The 25961-nt window shown below is 36.4% G+C and overlaps 1 protein-coding gene across 1 annotated transcript in view; it reads left to right on the top strand.

Annotated features, from left to right (window-relative positions):
- The window catches only part of LOC150076946 (N-acetylated-alpha-linked acidic dipeptidase 2-like), a 120966-nt gene extending 96797 nt beyond the window's left edge, over positions 1 to 24169 (top strand). Inside the window, exons 13-17 of the mRNA XM_090386268.1 lie at positions 2641 to 2724; positions 6100 to 6265; positions 9299 to 9380; positions 20551 to 20640; positions 23317 to 24169. Coding sequence (XP_090242394.1) covers positions 2641 to 2724; positions 6100 to 6265; positions 9299 to 9380; positions 20551 to 20640; positions 23317 to 23470 — 576 coding nt within the window. The 3' untranslated portion in view covers positions 23471 to 24169. The remainder of the gene's footprint in view (positions 1 to 2640; positions 2725 to 6099; positions 6266 to 9298; positions 9381 to 20550; positions 20641 to 23316) is intronic.
- The last annotated feature ends 1792 nt before the right edge of the window (positions 24170 to 25961 follow it).

Below are 25961 nucleotides of genomic sequence, written 5' to 3'. Positions count from 1 at the left end.
TCCAAGGATACTCTCATCATTATGGCTAAGGGTTTGCTTAGTTGCTTTGCCGCCTACTTTAATATAAGTGGATAGATCCCATCCACCACAGGTGCCTTTCTTATGTTTAACTTCAACAATTTCTCCTCCAATTTGCTCTCAGTTATTACAAAATCATTAAGCACCCTGCTACAATTTGATAACCTTCTGGAATTTTCCTTCCTTAATAACTCCTCATGTGTGAATGTAGATGCAAAATATTCATTCAGTTTGTTTGTTATCTGAGAAGGATCATCAACAGTCAAACCATTCGCTGTTGCCATACAACTTATATATGAAATAAAGATACACTTTATTTCATATATGGAAAAGTTGTGTTGGAAGTGGACATGTCACATTCATTGATCAATTCTTTGTTTCTGTTTCTACCATATTAAGATTATATATCTTATTAGCATTAGTAGAGGCATATGACGCAAGAAAGCAAGCTTATGCAGCATCAGCCAAAAAAAAAAAAAAAACACATCCACTTCCATTTCACCCCTCCGTTCGTTCGAAATACCTGTCCAGCTGAGCCTTAAATTTATTTAGTCTATCAACTTCCACAACAAGGGATGGAAGTCTGTTCCACCAACCAACTACCCACTGGCTAAAGGTTAATTTCTGCACATCTATCCTACATCTGTCTTTCCTCAATCTGAATTTATGCCCTCTCAGGTGATTATTCTGAGCAAGAGGAAGAATCCCATCGGCATTGAGCATGCTGAAACCATTCTAGGCTTTATACACCTCTATCAGATCACCTCGCCGGTGCCTAGTCTACAGATAACTGTAATTTGCAAAACTTAAGCCTTTCTTCGTAAGAGCAACCCTTCGTTCCGTTCACTAATCTTGTTGCCGTTCTCTGTACTCGTTCCAGCAGCTCTACATCCTTCTTGAAATGAGGCCTCCAGACCTGTATACAGTACTTAGGGTGTGGCCTGACCATTGCCTTATATAAGGGAATAATCACCTCCTTATCCCTGCTAGAAAAATTCCTGTATATCATTGGCAAGACACCATGAGCTACTCTTGCAGCTCGTCTGCACTGCTCAGAGAACTTAATATCTGCCTGCACAATTACCACCAAGTCCTTTTCATTCTCTACCACTGTCAGTGTAGTACCACAGAGTTGATATGTTGCTCTGGGGTTGCTGTTTCAAATTCAACCCTAATTCATGGCTTTTTTAAAAAGTGACCTGTACTTGTTAAGTAATTCTGCCGGTCTCCTACTCTTAATATCGTTAGTGCCAGCGTGTACAACTATACCACCTTTTGTGCTCTTAAAAGATGATATCCGCTCTACAATGTCATCAACCTTTGCCCCTGGACCTGTTCCACCTATCCTTTTTACAAAGCATGTTCCCCGTTTCCCTGACAATAGAGTCACCAACAACTACTAGTTCCTGTGGGACCAGTGCATTCTGCCTTGGGGGCTGCCACTGTGTTGCATGATGACCAAGTGCAAGCTCTGGCATTGATGTGGGTAGCTGAGAGCTTGATGGGCCCGTCAATTTAGATCCTTTGAGGGCATCCACCCTGTCTTTCAAGCTCTCATATAGGCCCATAACAATGCTGAGTTGTTATGGGCCTGATTTCCTTACATCGCGCACGCACAAAGACATCCCTATGGCAATATCATGTCCCGTACCTGATTGCTCCACAAACATCATGCAAGCAGTGCATTTTAAAAGGCTGTGATTCAGAGGGCAACTGCCCCCCTCAGTTCTCCCCTGAGCCACAGCACTCCCATTAGCTTGAGCCTTTTGCTTTGCTGCTCTGGTCTGAGTCATGATTTCGATTTAATTTCAATAAAATTTCAATTTCAGTACAAAATTATAACCCTAAACTTGTATCCCAACACAGTTATAACGCTATATATATTTTTCAGTATCGAGTATTATCTACGAGTTCCGTTTATATAACTTCCGTATCAAGTTATGTATTAATTAATTATGTTACGTTTGTAATCTAAGTCGTTATATGTATTTAGTTAAAAAGTACAATTTAATTGACAATGAAGTTTAACAAGATTAATAGATTTTTCTGATTGATTGACAATATTATATACTATACTATACTAAGCTTACGCTATCTAGTTCGGGATATAACGTATCGTATAACAATGGCGGCAAGTTACGAACCGTAAATCTACGGACACTTAAGTATTAATTAACTTCCAAATCTCGCTGTCTCAATTCAGAATAAACTAAGGATCCTGACTAGGTCTATAAGCTACTTATAGAAAATAATTTGATATAACAATTGGTTAATAAAGCGGCTAAATATGGCTAAAAAACTTCTCATTCAGCAGAGCTGCAACTTGTAACACATGGATTTGATACCCTTACCGATACTAATACCTACAAAATCTCTATCTAAGTTAAACTTTAAACTAAGTATTGTAACTAGGAATATAAAGCTACTCTAGAAAATAAGTTAATATGCCAATTTAAGCTAATAAAACAGAAAAAACTTCTAGGAGCAGCAAAAAACTTTGCCTGCACAAGGCTACTCTTGTTCTCACCTTCTGATTTCTTATTTCTAATTATCAACTAATTTGCATATCATTTTGTTTATTCTGCTGCATGCCATTCACCACTATTATTCCATACTTTCTAGGCTCTGCAGTTGCCATACCCAACATATCATACTGAATATGATAACTTTAATTATCTGGAAACCTTCATTGATCCCACTTTTAAGGTAAGATTTTTCCTTCTATTAAATGGAGAAATTTAAACCCCAAGTTAATTTTTTTTGCATTATGTATATAAGGTACCTCCTTATTTAGTACTTTAGACTTTGAGGCCAGAAATAAGAGTGTAAAAATGACATCCATGGCTAAAAGGAGTCCAAAGTGGATTTCACAACTTATCCACCAATCTTTCAGGAAATACCATCTTTCCTCATTATGAAGTCACTGAGTACACAGCCATTCAGCAAACTTTCTCCTTTGGTTATACAGAAAAGTATTGAGGCAATAGTAGCTCTCCCAAAATGGTTGAGACTTCAGTCTGGGAATCACCTAATAGAGACATCTCAGCCAGGACATTCAGAATGTTTCAGTCACTCCTTGTGTGAAACTTTGCCTCATAAAAAGGAAGCTAATATTGCTGGGACAGTTATAACGAAGTGGAACTTCTTAACTATCTCAGAGGAGGAAATTCTTGAGGAGCTTAAAGATCAGAAATTTACTCTTGCCAAACAAGATTATGATTAAAATGGATGGCAATTATATAAGTATGATGCTGTGTGTGGATGGCAATTGACACACAGCATCATACATCATAACAATTAAAGCAGGTTAATTAACCTGCTTTAATTGTTTGAGATACCAAATGCTATCTCAAACAATTAAAGATTAAATTTTGAGATAGTATGGTATTCCCAAAGGCCTGAGAGGTTTACTTGCTCCATCTGATACAGAAATTCCTCAGCCTCAAGATTTTTTCAGTTCATTGTTAGACTTCATCATCCTTCATACACATTCAAGTAAAGGGTGTACCATAAGAATCTATTCTAAGTGCAACATTATTCACAATCATAGTAAACAGTATGATATGAGATGTTCCAAGCACTGTTGTTACATACATGTATGCAGATGACCTCAGTATTTCCTGTCACTTTCAAGGCGCCTCCGTAGCCAGGTGGGAAGGAGCAGCAGTGCGTAGCACACGCTTCTTGATTAGACCGGGGTTCGAGCCCGTCACCACCAAATATGGAGGATGCGGAAAGGCCAGGAAATGACCACCGCATATCCCGGAGCAATATGGCCTTAGTTGCTAATGCTCCTAAAAACCAAATAACAAACAAATAACAAACCTGTCACTTTCAAAATATGAATACCAAAGAAAGACAGCCACAATTGGTGATAAATAAACTAGAATTTTGAACTCTGAAAAATGGGAACTGAATATCTGAGCAAAAATCTACTGCCATTCATTTCTGCAAACACTGTTTGCAGAAATGAATGGCAGTAAACTTAATGCTTAAGACGGAGGTTCATACTAGACTCACTTACATCCTGGAGTCACAGAATCTCCTTCCAGATCATCAGTGTGGCTTTCAGAATAATAGATCAACACTAGACGTGCTTATCAAAGCTGAATCGCATATCCACAATGCCGTTGTCATGAAATAACATCTAGTCATGATCAACCTAGATCTTGAAAAGGCATTTGACACATTACATGGCGTCATGGGAGTGTTATGGACCTTTACCATCTGGGGCTTAGGGGCTATTGGCTGAAAATAATTCAGAATTTTCTGCAATTGCGTTCTTTTCAGGTCTGATATAAAAACCTACTCTCTGCATCTCGCATTCAGGAAGGAGTCCCGTAGGGATCGATACCTAGTCCAACACTACTTTAAATCTGAGTTAGCAACATAACACAAGATATCCCAAAACCTGTTGAAACTTACATGTACGAAGATGACCTTACCATTTCCTGTCATTCTCAAAGTACGAATACCATCGAACGGCAGCTCCAACTTTCCATTACCAAAATACAATCCTGGACTTCACGGAATGGCTACTGACTAACAGAAAAGAAATGCACTGTCACTCACTTTTGCAAGAAACAAGCTCTCCATCCCGATCCTTAAACTACAAATAAACAATATTCCACGCTTGTTAGTACCGTTAAATTTCTTGGACTGATATTAGACAGCAAGCTGAACTTCCAAGCTCACATCTCTCATTTAAGAAATATGTGTCTAAAGCATCTGAATATACTATGATCAGTCTCGGCTGTGTCATGGGGTGCTAATCGGTATACTCCACTGCATCTCTATAGAACTTTAATCCATTCACAGATAGATTATTGTTGTCAGGTCTATGACTCTGCCGGGACCACTACTTTACAGTGTCTAAATGTTATCCAGCACAGTGCTCTCAGAACTGCGTTGGGCGCTTTCAGGACTTCTCCAATCCAAAGTGTTTATATCAAAGCACATGATGCTCCACTACGCTGATAAGATCCAGTCTTCCATCGCACCCCAGTTGGGAGTATCTTTATAATACTTGGTGGGATTTGTTCTATGAGAGCAAGGCAAATGAAAATAGATCTGCTTCACTCAGATTAAAGAGCTTTTTCAAAGTTGGAATTTTAATTTAAGTGATATTTTTTAGGACTCAACTGCACGTGTGTCCTTGGTCATACATTTCTGCCTCTTGTGATATACACTTTCTGGAGTCGGGGAAGAATACTGTACCTCCCTTTAATATCAGGCAGTTGCACTTAGCTCACATGACTCTGAACTCCCATGCCTGTAAAATCTATACTGACTGATCCAAAACAGCCAATATTGTTGGTGCTGCTGCAGTTTTTCCTTCTCTTATGGTTTGTTTGTTTATGGGTTTGTATGCCGAGAAAAAGAAGAGATGGCTTCACCAGACTTCATTATTGAAATACCTAAATAAACAACTGCTTTTTTAAAGCATTTTTCTCATCTCTCATGATGTTACCTTTTCATTAATAAAATTTTTGCAATATATTTTTTTTTTATTTCAAATCCCTTTAATTGGCTATCAATTGCAAATTGTTTATAGATTTATTATAATTTGTTTATAGACTTTTTCTCTGGTACGCATTCAATTAAAACCCATTATAATTATACCTCAATCAGCACGGCTTCAAATAACACGGAATAGTTTTGTACCAATTATCAGTGCTATGCGAGGTATTGCTGTATTTCATTTTTGCTGCCACATTAGTCATGCAGCTTGATGTATATAAAGTGTGCATTAAAACAAGGGCTGCATTATTTATACATACCTTCCAAAGAGAGAATCCATATTTTTAGATATTATTTGCTATATACTTGTAATATGCAAAAATGGCACCTGAAACAGATAATAAAATCAAACAGCAGATGTGGTCAGTATATCCATACCATTTTCACACACTCATGTATATTGGTTGTGGTGCATTGAAAATCACTATAAAATTTTCCTTCACAGAATCAATATTGTTTTCTTCTGTGATGCTTGCATTAATATATGCTTTTTTTTTTTTTTTTAGATAACCTATATATGCCCTTCATAAAGACTATTTACATAGTTTGTTTTTCTTTTAGTATCATGTTGCTATAGTTCAAGTGTTAGGAGAAGTTTTAAGGGATGTGGCAGACTCTCTCTTCTTGCCGTTCAATGTTTTGGATCTTGCCCAGTCGCTATCTGATTATTACCATGGCCTTCATCAGTACACTGAAGATTTTCTTAAAAAACAGGGAGTTGATTTGGGTAAATTTTTTCTGCCTTTAATTAGTACTAGTTGCATGAAAAATATTTTATAATAACATTAATATTTTTGTAGCTTACTCATAAAGTGAGAGATCATAGCCTAATGCTAATAACAATAAAATCATCAAAATCACAGTGGTAAAATTTAGTTATGCTATCATATTAAGCCAATTAAAAATGGTATTTTAAGAAATCTACAATTATCGAATTTAGCTATGGTTGTTAACAATCCATTATGTATTAGTATTCCCATATGAAAGCAAAGAAAAGAATGGGGATGGAGATCACTTGTTCCCCCCCCCCTCTTCCCATAGGTACTGATCCAGCTGGCCTCTGAATTTTCCAAAACTATGAACCTCAGCTTACCACAAAGGCAAGGCAAATTATTCCAGTGATTAACAACTTACTTGCTAAAGGAAAATTTCCTGTAGTCCAATCTATAACTCTTCCCCTGTAGTTTATATTTGTCTCATAGCTCTAGGCTTCTAGTTACTAAGCTTTGTAGCTTACGTATTCAAAATTTTTTGTGTAGATTCTCTTCTTCCAGTTTTGGAAGGAATGTACCTGTCTTTGGACTTTTCCAAGAAGCTTGGTGTAATTTTTTTTAGTTATAGTTTCCATACTTCGACACATTAATCCAAATTCAGTCTCACAACTGCCTTGTACAGGCAGTTCCTGCTTTACGAGTTCTCGGATGGTTTAAGAGTCCCTTTCTTTTTTTTTTTTCAAATATCTAGTATCAACAGAATTGAAAATATGAACATTAATTGCAATAAATAAATGCTAAACATTTATAAATACATTTCAAACCACATGTGTAGCTATACAATACATTACTCCTGTGAGTGCATTTATTTGTTCATGCAGAGATAAGGAGGAGGTCCAATTCTTAAAGAATTTTGGAAAGAATTCCATATTTTAGATGCAATCAAAATAATAAGAGCCTGGAGGGTGTTTGGAATAAACTCTGTCATCAGTTTATTGATAATTTTGAAGGATTTCAAGAACCAGCAGAGATCATACAAAATGAAACAGAAGTGGTTTAATATTGCTAACTAATTGCAGCTTGAGGTTTCTACAACTGACATTACTGATCTGCTTCAAACACAATAGCGAGCTCACAAATGGGGACATCCTTGAGATAGCAAAATGTGAAGAAGCTGAGGAAGAAGGTTTATCAGCTGAAACTCCTGTTCGTTCCTTCACTCTCGAGGGGCTTGACGAAGCTTTTCAACACAAGAAAAGCTATTGGGATTTTTGAGTCACAAGATTCCAATTTCGAGCACACTAGAAAAGTTGCTAGAGATTTAAAAAATGCTTAGCATTAGCATTAGTAGAGGCATATGATGCAAGAAAGCAAGCTTATGCAGCATCAGCCAGAAAAAAAAAAAACAAAAAACACATCCACTTCCATTTCACCCCTCCGTTTGTTCGAAATACCTGTCCAGCTGAGCCTTAAATTTATTTAGGCTATCAACTTCCACAACAAAAGATGGAAATCTGTTCCACCAATCACTACCCGCTGGCTAAAGGCAAACTTCCACACATCTATCCTACAACTGTCTTTCCTCAATTTGAATATATGCCCTCTCAGGTGATTATTCTGAGCAAGAGGAAGAATCCCATCAGCATTGAGCATACTCAAACCATTCAAGGCTTTATACACCTCAATCAAATCACCTCGCAGGTGCCTAGTCTCCAGACACTAATCTGCAAAACTTAAGCCTTTCTTCATAAGAGCAACCCTTTGTTCCATTCACTAATCTTGTTGCCCTTCTCTGTACTCATTCCAGCAGCTCTACATCCTTCTTGAAATGAGGCCTCCAGACCTGTATACAGTACTCAAGGTGTGGCCTGACCATTGCCTTATACAAGGGGATAATCACCTCCTTATCACTGCTAGCAAAATTCCTGTATATCATTGACAATATCCCATGAGCTGCTCTAGCAGCCTCTGCACTGCTCAGAAAACTTCATATCTGATAATGGACCCAACACTGAACCCTGAGGGACTCCACTAATAACATTAGTCCACGATGAGTAGTGTCCATTTATTACCACTCTCTGTCTTCTCCCCCTCAACCACCCCTTTATCCATAGCAGCAATTTGCCTCCAATGCCACACTGCTCCAATTTGTGTAGCAGTCTTCCATGTGCAACAGTATCAAAAGCCTTTCTAAGATCCAAGTATATAATATCAAAGTTATTCCCTGCATCCAGTTCCTTTGTGACCACATCATAGTATCCAATAAAATTGGTCAGACAAGACTTCCCCTTAACAAAACCATGCTGTGTGTCAAAGCTATAACTGAAGTCTTGTCTAGATGATCCTACAGTGCTTCTTTAACCAGTGCCTCCATTAATCAAACTCCAACCTGGCTTTAATGTTCTTCTCCCTTCATCATAATTGACAGTTGTGTGCTTTAATGAAGACTCTGGTAAAGGTGCTGTAATGTAATGCAGAATAATAAATATGATTCTGTCATGGTATAAAGGGTGTAGGTAATTTGTATTGGTTGACCCCCACAAAGAAAACTTGTTCAAAGTCTTGATTAAAATAGAATATGAGTTCTTGTGAAATTCACCCTCAGGCATAGTGTTGTTGATCTTGGAATAAGTTCAGGCAGACAGTCTGACAAAATTCATGGCAGTATTAGATCATTTTTTTTAGCAAGAAGCATTTTGTGATTGATTAGGTTTTTTCTGCTAATGCAGAATGAGTTATCCTTTTTTGCTTTGTTCGACCTGACTAATAATACCAGTGTAAGATATATAAACTAGAAACTTGCAAGTTTGAAGGCTATGTCGATACATTCTTCCTTATCACTGATCAAACCAGTTTTCATTTAGTCATTTATTAATAAGTTGGAAAATTTATATAAAAATTGTTTTCGAATTGTACTTTCTTAAGTTATTTATAGTTTAACTCCATTCATTGATATAGTTAATATCAATTATTATTCCTATTGTCATAATAAGAATGAACCAAACTAAAACTGCTTTTGATTAATTTTATAATGCATGCTATTTCAGATTACTTTAATTCAGCTCTGAAGAATTTTACCACAGCAGCCTTAAAATTTCATGCAGTACAAGAAAGTGTAGATCTTTCTGAGTAAGTTTTTGAATAATTAAAAATAAGTTGTTCATTTATAATATTAAAATGGCATAATTTTGCTTCATTTGCCCAAGTAATAGTTAAGCCAGACAGTGAACCCAAGACATTGGTTTCAGTGGTTAGTGTCTTGCTGCAAAAGGCAACACTAGAAATTACACCCAATGACACCCAGAGGTGATGTCATTTAATCATCTCAATTGCTGTGAAAATAACTACAAAGACAGAGAGGTGTAACTGTATTCCAGTTTAGCTTCTAAATGAAGCCCCCCCCCAATGCATTTCAGAAATCTCTATTCAGCTGCTGTTTTTACAAATTAGTAACAGTTTCTTTATGTATACACCCATTCCCCAACTAACATAATGGTGTTGCATTCTTAAAAAATTTCATGTAAGCAAAATCATGGTAGTCAGATACAAATTTCCCATAAGAAATGATATAAATAAAAAGAATGCATTCCAGCTTCCTAACCTGGTGTATTTAATTGTATCCTTTATTATGATTATATTGGGTAATGCTTTTTTATGTACATTTTACATTTCTTATATGCAACTCATTTTTAGAGAAAAAAAAAACAGTGATCAAAGCAGAGATGAAAAATATGTTTGGATAACATTTTAATGGGTGAAGGATGTCCTAGAACGATGTTTCTTAACTGGGGGGCCATGAGTTGTGTCTAGGGAGTCTGTGTTAATATGTTACAATTAAACCAAAATAACTTGAATTGTAACTGGTCATATGTTTACCTGGGCTATTTCTCATCCATTGGTCAGCTGAAATATCTTAAAAAATAGTCCAAAAACAGAAAAATCAAGTGTGGTGTAATTTATGAGGTGTGTAATGAAATTATTTTTAGAGAAATTAACAATTAGGATTCATAAGTGGCAATACCCCTTCCGCTTTCTGCAATCCTGGAGTAGTCATATCAAAATCATGTTAAACCTGATGACTAATGGTGTACACTTGCTAATTTCATAACTGACCCTAGATCCCTGCCAAGAGTGATTTATCCCAGCACATCACCCTTAATGGTTGCTGATCACTGACCTATACGAATGAAAGAACAGGTGTCTGAAAACAAGATACAAATGGTCATTAGAGGAAATGGATATGTACAGCATAGTGTTATTTCCTCACTGGTAGGGGAGAAACATTGTGGTAGCAGCCGGCAGACTGTTCCACATATACATGTATTCGTGTACTTTGCTGTTCCTGAAATATGACTGAAATGGTCCCAAAAAATGTGATCTTGCTACACTACTTGCAATCATGCAAACCCAACGTTTCAACCAGTTTGGTGCACTAAGTTTTGGCACATCCACCAAATACTGGACTTTCCCTTTTGGGTCTCTAAAACAACTCTTCGGGAAGAAATTTGCAATTGATGATGTCCTGTGGTAGTTGGGTTGCAATTATTGACTTTGATCTCTTGCAATGGGTAGCCTGCATTCAGTAATAATGGTGAGACAAGTACCTAAAATTTGGAGATGTATATAAAAATATGTTGTTTTTAGTTACTGAACCCAGAAATTGTATATCTCTGGTTGTACCTGTGAGGACAACGTATAAGTTGGTTGACATGTAGACTTCTTGCTTAAGGTCAAAATGCATTAATGCAAATTGAAAATAATTCTGTGCCATTCTGTGCTAAACATGCTTGAATGTGGCAACCCCCTCCTTTCGTGATGCAGAGAAGCATGTCCAGGGGAACAGCATTTAAATCAGTGACAGTGCCCATCAGTTCTTCAATTGAGTGTGGATTGTTCACAAATGCTCACTCTTTAAGATATCCCCCACAGGAAAAAAAAAAAAAAATCAGGAGAGGTAAGGCCTGTTTACCAGAATTCCTTAGAGATCCCACAATCTTCAGATTTCAGTTTGCAGTGCTACTATAACTACGTGTACAGTCATTGGAATTGTTCTCATGAGACTGGCTGTTACTCAGCCAGGCTCATGAATTTTTTTTTTTTAACTAACTCCCAAATCATCAATATTAGTACCTGTCTTGAAACATCTACATTCCTGCCCGACTTCTGCAAAGGAATTGAGTGAAATATTGCTCCATAATAAAGTATCTTTATTGTTAAGAATTAAAACATTAACGAGAGGCAACCAGAGAGGATATACTCTTGATCTGGTTATCAGCAGTGATCATTCGTGTATTAAGAATTTGCAGATAAAGGAACCACTAGGTGGCAGTGATCACAGTGTACTGATGTGGGATTTACTTAAAGATTTAATTACCATCAGGGGTAAAGGGAAGGGTTTTTGCTTCCGTAAAGGTGAGTACAATGGTCTCAGACAGTTTTTAAATTCTGTACAGTGGGATCAACTGACGATGTTACTAAGAGTAAATTCTAAGTGGGAAGCATTCAAGGAATTAATTGTGGACGCTACTAAAAGTTTCATGCCTATTAAGAAATATTGTTCAAGGTTTAGGCCTAAATGGTTATCAAATGAACTAATGAGACTCGTGACAGAGAAGAAAAATGCATGGGATGCATATAAATTATCAAGCGACTCAGAAGCCTATGGCAGATATAAGCTAGTCTGTAATCAGGTCACAAAGGAGGTTAGGCAGCCGAAGACAGATTATGAGAAATCTTTGGCAAAAGATGCTAAGAAAAACAGCAAGGATTTCTTTACTTATATAAACTCTAAAAGGAAGGGGATGAATCTGATTGGTCCACTTGATATTGATGGTTCGACTGTTGATGATCCTGCTCAGATAGCAAACAAACTGAATGAGTATTTTGCATCTACATTCACACATGAGGAGTTATTAAGGTTTGAAAATGGCAGAAGGTTATCAAATTGTAGCAGGGTGCTTAATGATTTTGTAATAACTGAGAGCAAAGTGGAGGAGAAATTGTTGAAGTTAAACATAAGAAAGGCACCTGGGGTGGATGGGATCTATCCAGTTATATTAAAGGAGGTGGCAAAGCATCTAAGCAAACCCTTAGCCATAATGATGGGAGCATTCTTGGACTCAGGGGAGGTACCCATGGACTGGAGATGAGCAAATGTGTCCCCAATTCACAAAGGGGGATCGAAGGGTGACACAAGTAATTACAGACCAGTTAGTTTAACTTCTGTTCCTGGTAAAATAATGGAATCACTGGTTAAATTTGCATTGCAGGATCATCTAGACAAGACTGCAGCAATAATTCAGACACAGCATGAGTTTGTTAAGGGAAAGTCTTGTCTGACAAATTTGATAGGATATTATGATGTGGTTACAAAGGAACTGGATGCAAAAAATAATTTTGATATCATATATTTGGATTTCAGGAAAGCTTTTGACGCTGTTGCGCATGGAAGACTATTGTACAAATTGGAGCAGAATGGTATTAAGGGTAAGTTGCTACAATGGATAAAAGGATGGTTGAGTGGGAGAAGACAGAGGGTGGTAATTAATGGGTGCTGCTCTTCGTGGACTAATGTTATTAGTGGAGTCCCACGGTTCGGTGTTGGGTCCTCTGTTGTTTTGTATATTTATCAATGATATTGATGAAAGTATATCAGGCTTAGTGTCGAAGTTTGCAGATGATACAAAGGTTGGCAGGGTTGTTAATGAGAGTAATGGCAGTGTGCTACTGCAACAGGATCTAGATAATTTGGGCAGATGGGCTAAGAAGTGGCAACTGAAGTTTAACCTTGACAAATGCAAAGTACTGCATATGGGTACAAGTAACCCCAGAGAAACGTACCAACTGTGTGGTACTACACTTAAGGTGGTAGAAAATGAAAAAGACCTGGAAGTAATTGTGCAGTCAGATATGTTTTCTGAGCAATGCAGACAGGCTGCCAGGGCAGGTCATGGGGTTTTGTCAATGATATATAGGAATTTTGCTAGCAGGGAAAAGGAGGTGATTATCCCTCTGTATTAGGCAATGGTCAGGCCATGCCTTGAGTACTGTGTACAGGTCTGGAGGCCTCATTTTAGGAAGGATGTAGATTTCTTTAAACGTGTACAGAGAAGGGCAACAAGATTGGTGAGGGGAATGAAAGGATCCTCTTACGAAGAGAGGCTTAAGTTCTGCAAATTGCAGTGGCTGGAGACTAGGCACCTGTGCAGTGATCTGATTAAGGTGTATAAGGCCTTGAATGGATTGAGCACACTGAATTCTGATGGGATCCTTCCACTTGTTCAGATTACGAACCTAAGGGGGCATAAATTCAAATTAAGAAAAGACAGATGTAGAATAGATGTGCGGAAATTTGCCTTTAGCCAGGGGGTGGTTAATTGCTGGAACAAACTTCCATCTGTCGTTGTGGAAGTTAATAGGTTAAATAAATTTAAGGAGGAACTGGACAGGCATTTGGAGGGAATGGTGTGATTTTTTTTTTTTTTTGGCTGATGCTGCATAAGCTCATACACTTGCTTTCTTGCATCACATGCCACTACTACAACACGGCTTACTCAAGAAGTAAATGGTGTTACTACCACATGCATACAGTGTATATCGCCATCTATTGTTAAGCTTCTGATCTGTATCAATCAACTTATGTGTTGCCTCTGCTCTTCATATCCCTCTGTCAGTGCACCACAGGCCCAGATAAATTCCTCCTTTTCATCATTAAGATATGTAGTCCTTACCTGCTCGACTTACTGTCCCATACTTCCAACAGAATCAAAGTAAGGTGATATATTGTTTGTGGTCTTCCTTTTGAAAAGAAAAAAAATCTGATTAGAGGTGCAACCCCATCTATAATGAATATTAACGGTTTATGCTGAATTACTAGTACTATATCAATTCAGGCATCTGCACCCCTTTATCAAAGATAAAAGTGAAATGCTCAAAATGGCTTCCCTAACGTCAGGAGATTAAGAAACGTTTTTTTTTTTAAGATGCATTGAGTTTCTAAAATATTGAGCCATTACAGCTCTGATATCTATTAATTGAGTTTCTAAATGAAACAGATATAGAGGTATATCTGTTTATCGATATAGAGGTATATCGCAAAAAATTATGTGATACACAGATGTAAAGAATATTGTGTTTAGCAATCCCATATATACATAGAATTACATAATATGAAGGTGGCCACCAAAAATTAATATTAAATATTTCATATATTTTTTTTAAAACATGATATATATCTATTACAACTTAAAAACTGCATATGAAGTTTAGGAGGTGGCTCTTGTGAAAAGAAAGAAAACATTTGAATGTCGTATCATGATCTTTAGCAAACTTCTATTTTGTCAAAGATCAGGTTCTAGCTTTTTTTTTTTTTTTTTTTTTTTTTTTTTGCAAAAGCCACTTCCTAAATTTGAAGTTACAAACTTGCCTTCTGCACTGTCTCTTACCTTGATCTTTAAATTAGAAATATCCAGTGCATTTTGCTTACCAGATGAGTACACAAGGAGAAAGATTGCAAAGGTGTGGGTTACACGCTTGCAGGGGGAATCTGATTAAGGTGTATAAGGCACTGAAATGGGACACAAAAACAAGGGGACATAAATATAAACTGTTAGAGAAAACAGACTGGATTTCAAAAAGCTTGTTTGACCGGCAAGTTGTCAATTGCTGGAACAAGCTGCCTTCCTGGGTGATTGGCAGTAAATGAGGCTTAGGAGGAAACTGGATTGGTGGCTTCTGGTCATGGGAAGGGTATGATAAGAATATAGGTTGTATTATACACACACACACACACATATATACAAAGGGTACTAGGAAAGTTTTGCAATATGACGCAACAATGAATCACAGGAAGCTGCTTGTTGCTGCATGTTCATACGTGCATAGTAGCCGCCGCGCCAAGTCGATGGGCTCAGTTATTCATTAGTAGTGAGAGTGTAAAGTGCTTGCGATGGCATCGTGGTCACGAAATGAGATAAGGACAGTTTTGCGGTATAATTTTGTGCGTGGTTTAACCATAGACCAGTGCTTAGAAGAAATGACTCTTGCACTAGATGATGATTGTCCACATCGTACAATGATATTCAGGTGGTATAGAGAATTCCAAAGGGGAAATTTCACTCTGGAGGATTCTGAGAGGCCGGGAAGGCCACGAACGTCAGTTACGGAGGAAAACGTTACTGCTGTGAGGAAAATGCTTGACGAAAACAGGCGAGTGACCTACCAACAGATAGAGGATACTTTGGGCCTAAATGCACCAGCAATTCGTTCGATTCTGCAACATCATTTGCACGTGAAGAAACTTTGTTCTCTCTGGGTGCCGCATCAACTGACTGAACAGCAGATGACACGACGTGTGACTTGGTGCCGGGAGATGTTAAAAAAGTTTGATAAGGGACAATCTCGGTATGTGAACAACATCATGATAGGTGACGAGACTTGGCTGTACTATTACGATCTGCCGACCAAGGCTCAAAACAAAGTTTGGGTCTTTGATGATGACGACACACCCGTAATTGTCAGAAAATCCCGATCTGTAAAGAAGAAAATGATAGCTGTATTTTTCAAATCGAGTGGAATTGTGGAACGTGTCGTTTTGGACACGCAGAAGACAGTCACAGCTAAGTGGTATACTGAACAATGCCTGCCTAAAGTCATTGGATCTATGAAGAACCTGCGGCCAAAGTCAAGAATGGACACCTGGTACCTCCATCATGATAATGCTCCAGCGAACCGCGCCAAAGCCTGCACCGAATATTTGACCACGACAGGACTGAAACTTCTCGAGCACCCTCCCTACAGTCCAGACCTTGCTCCCTGCGACTTTGCACTGTTCCCGCATGTGAAAATGAAGCTAAAAGGGAGGCAGTTTTCCAGTGATGAGGACCTTCTACGGGCTTGGGACAAAGAGTGTGCTTTACTCCCTAGTGAAACTTGGCAGAACTGGTTTAAAGATTGGTTTCGGAGGATGGAGAGGTGTATTGAATGTAGAGGAAATTACTTTGAAAAAATTAAATAAACAAAGCTGTATTGCAAAACTTTCCTAGTACCCTTTGTATAGCTTTATCCATCTTTTGGCTTTTACTTACTAGTAGTACTTAAATTCTTGAAATTCAGACTTAATTTTTTAATGCAGAGCAGTTTTTAAAATTATGCCCCATTCTTAATTAATTTGTATCAGCCGACAATGAAACATAGGGTATGCAAATATAAGCTGTCATACGGTATGATCACAAGTTGCTTGGTATAAGATAAGTTACTGTGCATTTTCCTTCTTCTCCAGTAATAGAGAAGATGGGTGACCTTTTTGATTTTCAGAAAAAGCCTTATTATTGGAGCATATTTAGATTTGGTTTGTTTTGGATTTTATTGGTGCATTAGTAACTATGGCTATAATGTGCCAAAACCAGGTCATAGCATATTTAGAAAGAGTGACAAATGAGAAAAAGAAAATCACTGGTGTGTTGAAAGCAACCATCTTAAAAGGGTTTTTTTTTTTTTTATGTGAACCCCAAACACGAGAGGTATTAGAACCTATAGTACTTAGTACCGTGCTTGGGTTGTAGGTTGAGAAGACTAAAGAAGATATTTGTTGACATTGGACTTGAACTTCTGTAGATTGTAATTTTCAGGAAATACGTATGAAGGAAGGTTGTTCCAGAAAACAGCAGTTGAACGAATAAATGAGGAAGATGAAAAGTTGGTTCTGTGGGTTTGAAGTTGGAGAGTAAATGGATGTTGGCGGCACGTGTTTGGACTGTCTTGAAAGAGAGCGCGGGAATTATAGAAGCCAATTCAGAAGAACAGTGCCCATGGAAGTATCTGTAGAAGAGGCATGCAGCAGAAACAGTACGTCTATGAGAAAGCAAGTGGAGAGACTCTGTTAGAGATGAATCATTAATTAACCTAACTGCCCTCTTCTGAATGGAATCAAGAAGCCTGAGAGAGGTTTTGGGGGCACCACCCCAGATGTGGGAACAATATTCCATGGCAGGGCGGATTTGCAATTTATACAGAGTGAGCAGCTGTTTGGAAGAAAAGTAACGCCGAGAGCGAAGGAGAAAACCAAGTTTTTTAGATGCAGAGGAAGCAATATTTGTAATGTGCTTGTGCCAAGAGAGATTAGAAGTCAGGGTAATCCCCAAAAGAGATATATCATTTTGCCTAGAAATCGGAGTGTCACTAAAGATAAGCATAGGAGCAGTAGAATCCTTTTTGCGAGATATAAAACAAGACTGAGTTTTAGAAGGGTTGAAATCAACTAAGTTGTCTTTGCCCCACTGGAGAATTACCTGAAGATCGGCATTTAAGGAATTGGTAGCAGATTTTCGAGAAGTTGAAGTTGATTGAGCAGGACAAGGTTTCTCAAAATGGAAAGTGGAATGCAATGTGCTATCATCGGCAAAACTATGGATAGGATTTCCAGTCAATGGAAGAAGGTCATTAATATACAAGCGGAAAAGAGTGGGGGAAAGAACTGAACCTTGGGGGACACCGGCATTAGTGGAGAAGTTAGAAGACAGAGATCCATCTACCATCACCCTCAGTGAGCGATCAGAGAGAAAACTGGATAACCAATTACTAAAAACATTTGGCAAACCATAAGATGGAAGCTTGTTTAGAAGACCTTTATGCCAAACACGATCAAAAGCCTTTGAGATGTCAAGAGCAACTACTTATGTTTCACCGAATCTTTCCATTGAATTAGTCCATAAATGGGTAACATAAGCCAGAATATCACCAGTGTATCAACACTGATGGAATCCATACTGGCGATCATTGATCAGACGGAAGGTTTCTAGGTAGTTTAAGAGTTGGCGGTTAATTGATTTCTCCATTACTTTAGAAAGAGTAGAAGTAATTGCAATGGGACGATAATTGGATGGGAGGGATTTGTCACCCTTTTTAGGAACTGGCTGGATATGAGCAAATTTCCAAGCAGAAGGAAAAACACCTTTGGAATAAGAAAGTGAAAAAAGGCGGCAAAGAATAGGAGTAAGTTCAGGAGCACAGGTTTTGAGAACAAGTGAAGAAATACCATCAGGACCTGGAGCTTTCTTAGCATCAAGATTCATCAAAATCCTTTTGATGGAAGACCACAGGAGGCATTGAATGGAGCGTGTTGGGAATGGTGGGAGGTGTTTTACCAAGATCATTAACATGAGCTGGAAGAAAAATGGGATGCTAGCAGGTCAGCTTCATCCTTGACTGAAGTGACAACAGAACCATCTGGTTTGGACAGAGGTGGGAGCAGAGATGGGCAAAAGTTGCGGCCAATAGCTTTGGCAAGAGACCAGAATGCTCGGCTACCATTAGGGCAAGAAGCAAGTTTTCTACTCTTGGTCTGTTCAAACTCTAGTTTGGACTGATTAATAACTGCTTTACAATTGTTGCGAGCTTTGGTGTAGGCAGAAAATGAAACTGAAGAATTAGAAACAAGCCAATTACGATATGCAACATTGTTCTCTTGAACAGCCTTAGCACATTTATTGGAAAACCAAGGTTTAGATAAAGGACGAGATTTTAAAGTGGAGTGTGGGATAAAGGATTCCATTCCTGCAAGAATAATTTCACTGACACGATCTGAGCAAACGTCGACATCAGAAGTTTTGAAACAGTAATCCGACCAAGGAAAAGAAGAAAAGAAGTCTCGCAGGTCATCCCATTTTGCATTCTTGTAATGCCAAATAACACGAGGTTGGGAATAGCCATGAGATAAAGGGTCCATTGGGGAAGAGACAATCACCAAGTTGTGATCTGAAGTGCCTAAAGGAGCTCTCACTTCGACCGTGTACTTAGAAGGGTTGTTTGTGAGGAAAAGATCAAGTGTATTGGCTGTATGATTAGGATTGACCGGTATTCTTGTAGGTAAATGAACAATCTGTGCTAGGTCATTAGTAATTGCAAAAGCCTCAGCATCTCGACCTGCTGGGTCGGTGTGACTAGAAAACGGAAGCCAGCTGGAGAAGAGAAGCTCAAAGAGAGGAGATTCCAAATTGCCAAGTCTCTGACAGGGAATATCAGAACGGACATATGCACAAGTACCACCTTTGAGGCGAAAGGAATCATACAGCGAATAAGGTGTAAAGAGTAGAAGACAAAGAAGAATGTACCTCCAAAAGGAAGAAATGTGAGAGAAAGTTGGTATCCCAGAATGAGACTACAGGAATTTAAAGGAAGTTATGCAGCAGATGGCGAAAAAATTCAATTTACACAAAGCAAGACCCACTTCCAACCAAATTATGCAACAAGGGTTGTACATTCTGATATTTGATAGTTGTGTACCATTTCTTTCTATAAAAAAATTGAAAGATTTGACTGGACTAGTGCTGCCAATGCCAAAACTGGCCTGTGAAACAGTGGAAAACAATCATGTGGTCTGATAGTCTCGGTTTACTTTTGCACAAAGCGTAGTGCAAGCCCCACAAAACCATACATCCAGACTGTCTCATGATTCCACCTCCACCACTTAACTGGCTGAAGGTGGTGTTATGGGGTAAATCCTGTTGGGAACTGAGTGCTCATACCATTAGAATGAATATCTTTGTTTTATTGGACCATCTTTGCCCCACAATACTTGATTTTTACTTGAATTGCAATGGGTTCTAGGAACATTCTCAGGATTTCTTACATATACCCTGCTGCCTAATTCTCTGGATCTGAATCCAATTCACAATTGGATTCAGAACATGTACACAAAGAACAATTATCTACTATATGTCAGAGACAAAAACAGTCTACAACTTTATAAGTGCATTTAAATTTGTGTAATATTCTACCAATTTTTGAGATTTATTTTCCAGCTTGGTCCAATATAAATGAATGTAGTTTTACACACACAACAACCAAATGCATTATGTCAGCCTGGTGCTTCATTTATGGACCATGGAACTAAGAAACTGAAAAGTTTTGGTAGGCAAGGAAGTGACTAATTTTGCTCATGAAAGCACCATACAAATCTAACATACCTCTACCAAACTTTCTCACAACAAATTACAGAAGACACACATGCCTTAATTCTAAAACAATTGTATATTACCGTGTTCAACTACAGAGTTTTAGTGCAGTAAAAATTTTTATTGCTCTAAGATAATCTCCATCTTGCATATCAGCATTTGAGGGGGAGGGGCTACTGGACTTTTACTGTAATTGCTTATCTTTTAAAGTGAAGCACCACTTCCAAATTATTAATGCCAAATACAATTCAAAGTGAACCAAACATTAAATATTTAAAAGTATGGTAACAATTCTTTGTAACTTTATGATAGCAGTTTTTAATTTTTATTTATTTATTTTTTGATAGCCCAATGATAATACGTCGTATCAATGACCAATTGTTAATTCTGGAAAGGATGTTTGTATATCAGAATAGACTTCCCCATATTACAAAAAGGTAAGGTGAACCTTTTACTATGATAAACCAAAGTATTGCAATTTAAGCTAACATATAAATGGTATAATTTCAGAACATGAAAATAAAACTCTCAGTTTCTAGTTGCATACTATTTAATGACATATTTTTCATAGTAGAAGGGTTGTACAAAAAGTAATGCCTGTTGGCCTATCAGTGAACTGCTTTTCATGAAACTTTTTCCACTTTTCTTATAGAAGGTTTTCTTTTGCAATGGTAGATGAGAATTGAAAGTGTATAGAAAACATGATGTTGCAAACAAATGAGTCAGTAAGGGATCTGTTCAATGGATACAATGTGGACACAGTCATTAATGATTTTTCCTCTCCTTTAGCAGAAGTCAAAGGTTGGAAGTATTCACTGATATGCTGCTGATTTTTTTTGCAAGGCATAGCCTTGAAAGGAAAATTTGAATTACATACCTGTTATATTTTAGAAGTTATAGAGTAAAAGGCAGTACTTTTGACATGATTCTATTATCAACATTATGCATAGACTGGAATGGCTTGTATAAAAAAAATATATGGGCACATACACAACTACAGTTTGTATTATTAAAACAAATGGTTTTATTCAAAGACAGATTCATTTTATGGTCAATCAGCCCACATCTGGCATAATTGTGTGCAGAATTGTACAGCAACAAAGTTCTCTTAGAAACATTCAGTATTATTACATTTTTTTTTTTTTTTTTTTATGGCATGCACAAATTATATTTTTGTTTCACACCTTTGACATGCAAGGTAGAAAATGGTTTGCCACTTAATGTAGACAATGCAAGCTATACAAACCAATTTCAAAACAACATAAGCAGCAACAAAAAAATTCCTTATGTATTTATATATGTGAGTGTGGCCTTTTCTGCAGTAGTTCAGTATAGACACATCTTAGAAATTTGTTAATAATAGTTTCAATAACAAAACCTGCATTGTTTTATTTTCAAAATTGTGAAACATCTTTAATCAAATTTTCATCTCATTCATTCATTAGCCAACATCCTGGTATCCCATTTCAGAGTGAAGCATCTATGTCTGGTTTGTGGTTATAACATTATGCACTTTAATTGGTATGTCCCCACTTGTAATTTAACCAACAGTCACTTAGTTCTCTTAATTATACAGTAGACTCTCGATTTTCTGGGATAGATGGTAAAAAAACAAATCCCGGATAATCGATTTCCCGGTTAATCCAAAAATACAGAAGTCCTCGACATACGTAATAGTAACGCAAGACGTAACTTCTTACTTCGTCAAGTTTTAAGTAACTCGGGAATGACTAATAACATATTGCTACTATATTATTATTGACAAATCTGAATTCAGCACGATACTTGTTAATCTTTGACCATTTTCATACATTTTATTAGTTTAATTTTCTGATCAAAATCAATCGCTTTCCTTTTCTTGGTAGATTTACTAGTAGTACTGCTGTAATTATTCTCTTAGTTGGCACCATGATAACTGTCAATGAAATTTTCTGTAAAAACTTTCACAGGGTTAAGGCGAAAACTCACTATTATCACACCATGCGAGCTCACAATTCTTGAGGTCACTGCCATAAAAACAATTTGCACTTTCCGGGTTACTGGGCTTTTTGTTACTGCAATTCATTATAAACGGGTATTATTGTCTTTGCGTTAAAATACCTATAGCTTCAATTGTGTGGGTTTTTACTTTATTATGTTGAAGTGTGTGTCCCCTTCACAGAAATCTTCAGTCACATAAAAAAAACTATAAATAAATTGTAAGAAACTTCTCTTCTTTCATATTTTTTTGCTTGTTACTTCGTATCTCACTTGTGCAAACCATGATCGTCATTATTGATTGCTTATTATTATTATTTTTGTTTGTTTTAAATTTTACAATCCTAAAACAAAAAAAAAAAAAAAAAAAAAAAAAATGAGTGAAAAAAAAATTTACGTAAATCCATAGTTACGCAAGTCGCCAACTTACTGTATCGAAAAATGTTCAGCAACCTACGTAAAAAATATAGCAATAGATAAAAAAACATGCACTACTTGCGTGTCCAGTACAATGCTTCCCTTTATTTTTTGCGATGTCAAGGTATGGTTTGGTCACCAACATTATGATGGTTCATTCAAAATTTAATGGATGCACCGTTTTCAAACTTTTGAATAATTTCAAGTCTTTGTTTAACTGAAAGCGCAACTCTTTTGCGTTCACCCATCATTTTTTCGATTTCTAAACAAAAAAAATATATATATATATATACTATAAAAAAAAAAATTTCAACAACCCTGACATAAATAACGAAACAAAACTATCGACACGACGCACTAAAACAAACTAAACATTTGGTTTTTTTTAGCGACAGGTTCTAGTTATTACTTGAATATTATGATTTTTGGTCGGTTTTTTTTTTATATTTTTTTTTTATTTGGAGTCTTGAAGTGTCCCAGTTAATCCGATCCCAGTAAATCAAGAGTCTGCTGTATGTAAAATGGTTTAAAAAATCATTTTTGGGGTTGGAGTATGGATTAGATTTTCACAATTGAATAAGTGGATGTTTAGAAATCCTTATCCTAAATTGCAATTGCTTTATGTAACAGTTTTCAAAACTTAAATATTCTCTTTATGTAACATGTCCTTTTGGGTTGTAAATTAATAAAAAAATAAAATACATTGTTTTCTTTCACAGTTCAGCAACTGGCAAGTTTGTGTTTAACCAAGAAAGAACGGCTGTCTTATTTGGAATTGACGACTACCTTTCTCAAAACATGACAAAGAATCACTACTCAAATCTGCTGCTTATGTTACAAGCTGCCACAAGGACTCTCGGTGATGTTATATAAAAGTTGTAAATCGAACATTTTTACCAGTTGGAGATGTCTTTCATGCATCATGTTTATGTGCCATTGTTTTTTACTTCTTTGTGCAAGTGATATAAGAAGTATCAAAATGTGACTTATGCATTTAATTTTTTTAAAAAGTTTATACTCATTTTTAGTATCAAATGTTAATGTGTAATTAGGAAAAATTAACTTAATTTTTTTCTCTAATTTATGAATCATAGCATTTGTTAAATTAATTACATGCAAGAGCATGTCAGAAAGTTCTGTTATTATTTCTCAGGGTTTAATAAGAGAACAATACGAAAATTTTAAAAAATCTGTGATTTAGCATTTTTAGTACTTGGGCTGAGCATTCAAGAACTCAAGCCATACTCTCATAAAGGGTTATCTTGCCCATGCAGTACATTTCTGAAACTGCTGTGACATAGCAATATTCAACTTCAGCAGCTATTTTCAGTCAGAATACCATGACCTTTTTAGTACTAAATCATAACTACTATGCATTTCCAGACTAAATTCACTGCTGCTGAGAGTCACTGGACCACAGAAAAGTAAAGGCTAAATTTATTAGAATTTCATTGAAGTTTATTCCCGCAATACACATCTGTACAATAGGAATCTTAGTGGTGAGATTCCTCTCTCTTGCTTTTTTTTAAGCCAATGCACCATGCTCTGCTCAACTAGTCAGTGAAAAAAAAAAAAAAATAAGAGTACTGGCAAAGTTGTATATCACCAAATAATGCTGTTCTTCAGGTTATGCAAATATCAATTCAAAATGATATACATAGTTAGCTTTTGCAACAATTTTGTCATTCCAGTGGATGTACTGGCATTTATAATCATATTTTTATCTTCGTTTAAATATTGAAGAGTATTTATTATCACAAGATTCTCTTCCTTTTCACTTTTTACCTAGTATAGGTCGCAGCTGTTTTAATGTGTGTTGACAGTGTTACTCAAGATGGCATTTTAACTTATTTTGTTTGCACACAAGTACTGCCTCTACGAGAAAGCGTGGAAAATAAACAAATGTTACTAGTTGGATGAGAACAAAAAAACAGAATTTAATAATCTGACAATCTCTGTATGTTAGCAAAAGTCTAAGTTTGGAAATTTAAACCTTGCCTTCAGGGTTAGTTATTTCACATTTCAGATAACATAGCTTATGAATACTCAATCAAAAATGTGCATAGTTCTGAAAGATTATACAGTATTATAAAATGGAAAATAACATTTCTGAACAAACTGTAAATTTGGCTTACCTTATTTAGAAATTTATCAAGAAGTAAAATATGACTCTTAGAATGTCGTTAGTGCACATTATACAATAGTACCTAATGTACTATAGGCATGGATGACAATTCAGTTATATGAGCACAGTTTTGGATAAGAAGTCTATTTTTATAGTAAAGTTTACTGTAAATGGATTTGGTCATATTGTGGACTTATATTTTTGCAACTTGAACTATTCAAGAATGCACATTACGCACTGGACTGTTTTTGGACTCCATGTTTTACCTAGTTATAACTGAGCTTCTTGTGTGATTAAATATTCAGAATCTTAGTACTTTGTGTTTTGTAATTTTTACTGTGTTATTTATATTTCATCACCAGCATGCATACATATGGTGTATAAAAAGCACACCAGAAACAGGAAAATTTAAATTTCTAATTAGAATTGTGTTATGTTCACTCTTGATATATACATTATTCTTGAACTGTAAAAGTAGTTGTAATTTATTGCAGCTACTTTTCCAGTTAAAAAAAAAAAAAAAACAAAACAAACATATCTCCATGTTCATACAAATAGTGTAGTATATGTGGAAGACAGATGAACAAACTGTGTATTCCAGTTTCCTCAAATCTTGAAGAAACAAACTCTCTAGCAAGACTTCTCACTGAAAACATTTTCCCTCTTATACAATTAATGTCAGAATTAAGAATCAAATTTTAAACTGTATTTTGTTCCCCCCCCCCCCCAAATCTGACTGATAAATGGCATATAGCAATATATTTGCTAGCATAACTTTTTAGACACACCAAGACTAACCAACCTGGATATACTGGAGGATTAAAATGATATAATTTCATTTAATTTTCTCTAGCCATTATACTGTAATATTTCTAGAAACAAAAATTTATAAATTTCAGAATTCTTTACATATGGCTTCAAGTTTCAATCTCCATCTTCTTTTTTTTTTTTTTTTTTTTTTTTTTTTTAACTGGAGCAGTATTGTAAAATATTATTTATGGCTCTTTGCATATATGGGAAATATGCTATGCACCTGTGCTAATTTGTTTTGGTTTCTGCATCATTGAGCATCATATACATGAGGCAGCCATTTTATTATTTTTATAAAAAGATTGCTGTTATTCAGTACCATACTTCTTGGGGCCTAACTTATTTGATAAGGTTTTTTAAAGATTACATGTTGAGGGGAAGAGCAGAATTTATAGGTGTGTCATTGTTCTTACTTATCCAGTATATCAG

This window comes from Mastigoproctus giganteus, chromosome 12 (genome assembly GCF_048544385.1).
Source record: "Mastigoproctus giganteus isolate SK-2022 chromosome 12, ASM4854438v1, whole genome shotgun sequence".
Lineage (NCBI taxonomy): Eukaryota > Metazoa > Arthropoda > Arachnida > Uropygi > Thelyphonidae > Mastigoproctus > Mastigoproctus giganteus.
The sequence above is the reverse complement of the archived record's forward strand: the minus strand, read 5'-3'. Positions and strand labels throughout refer to the sequence as shown.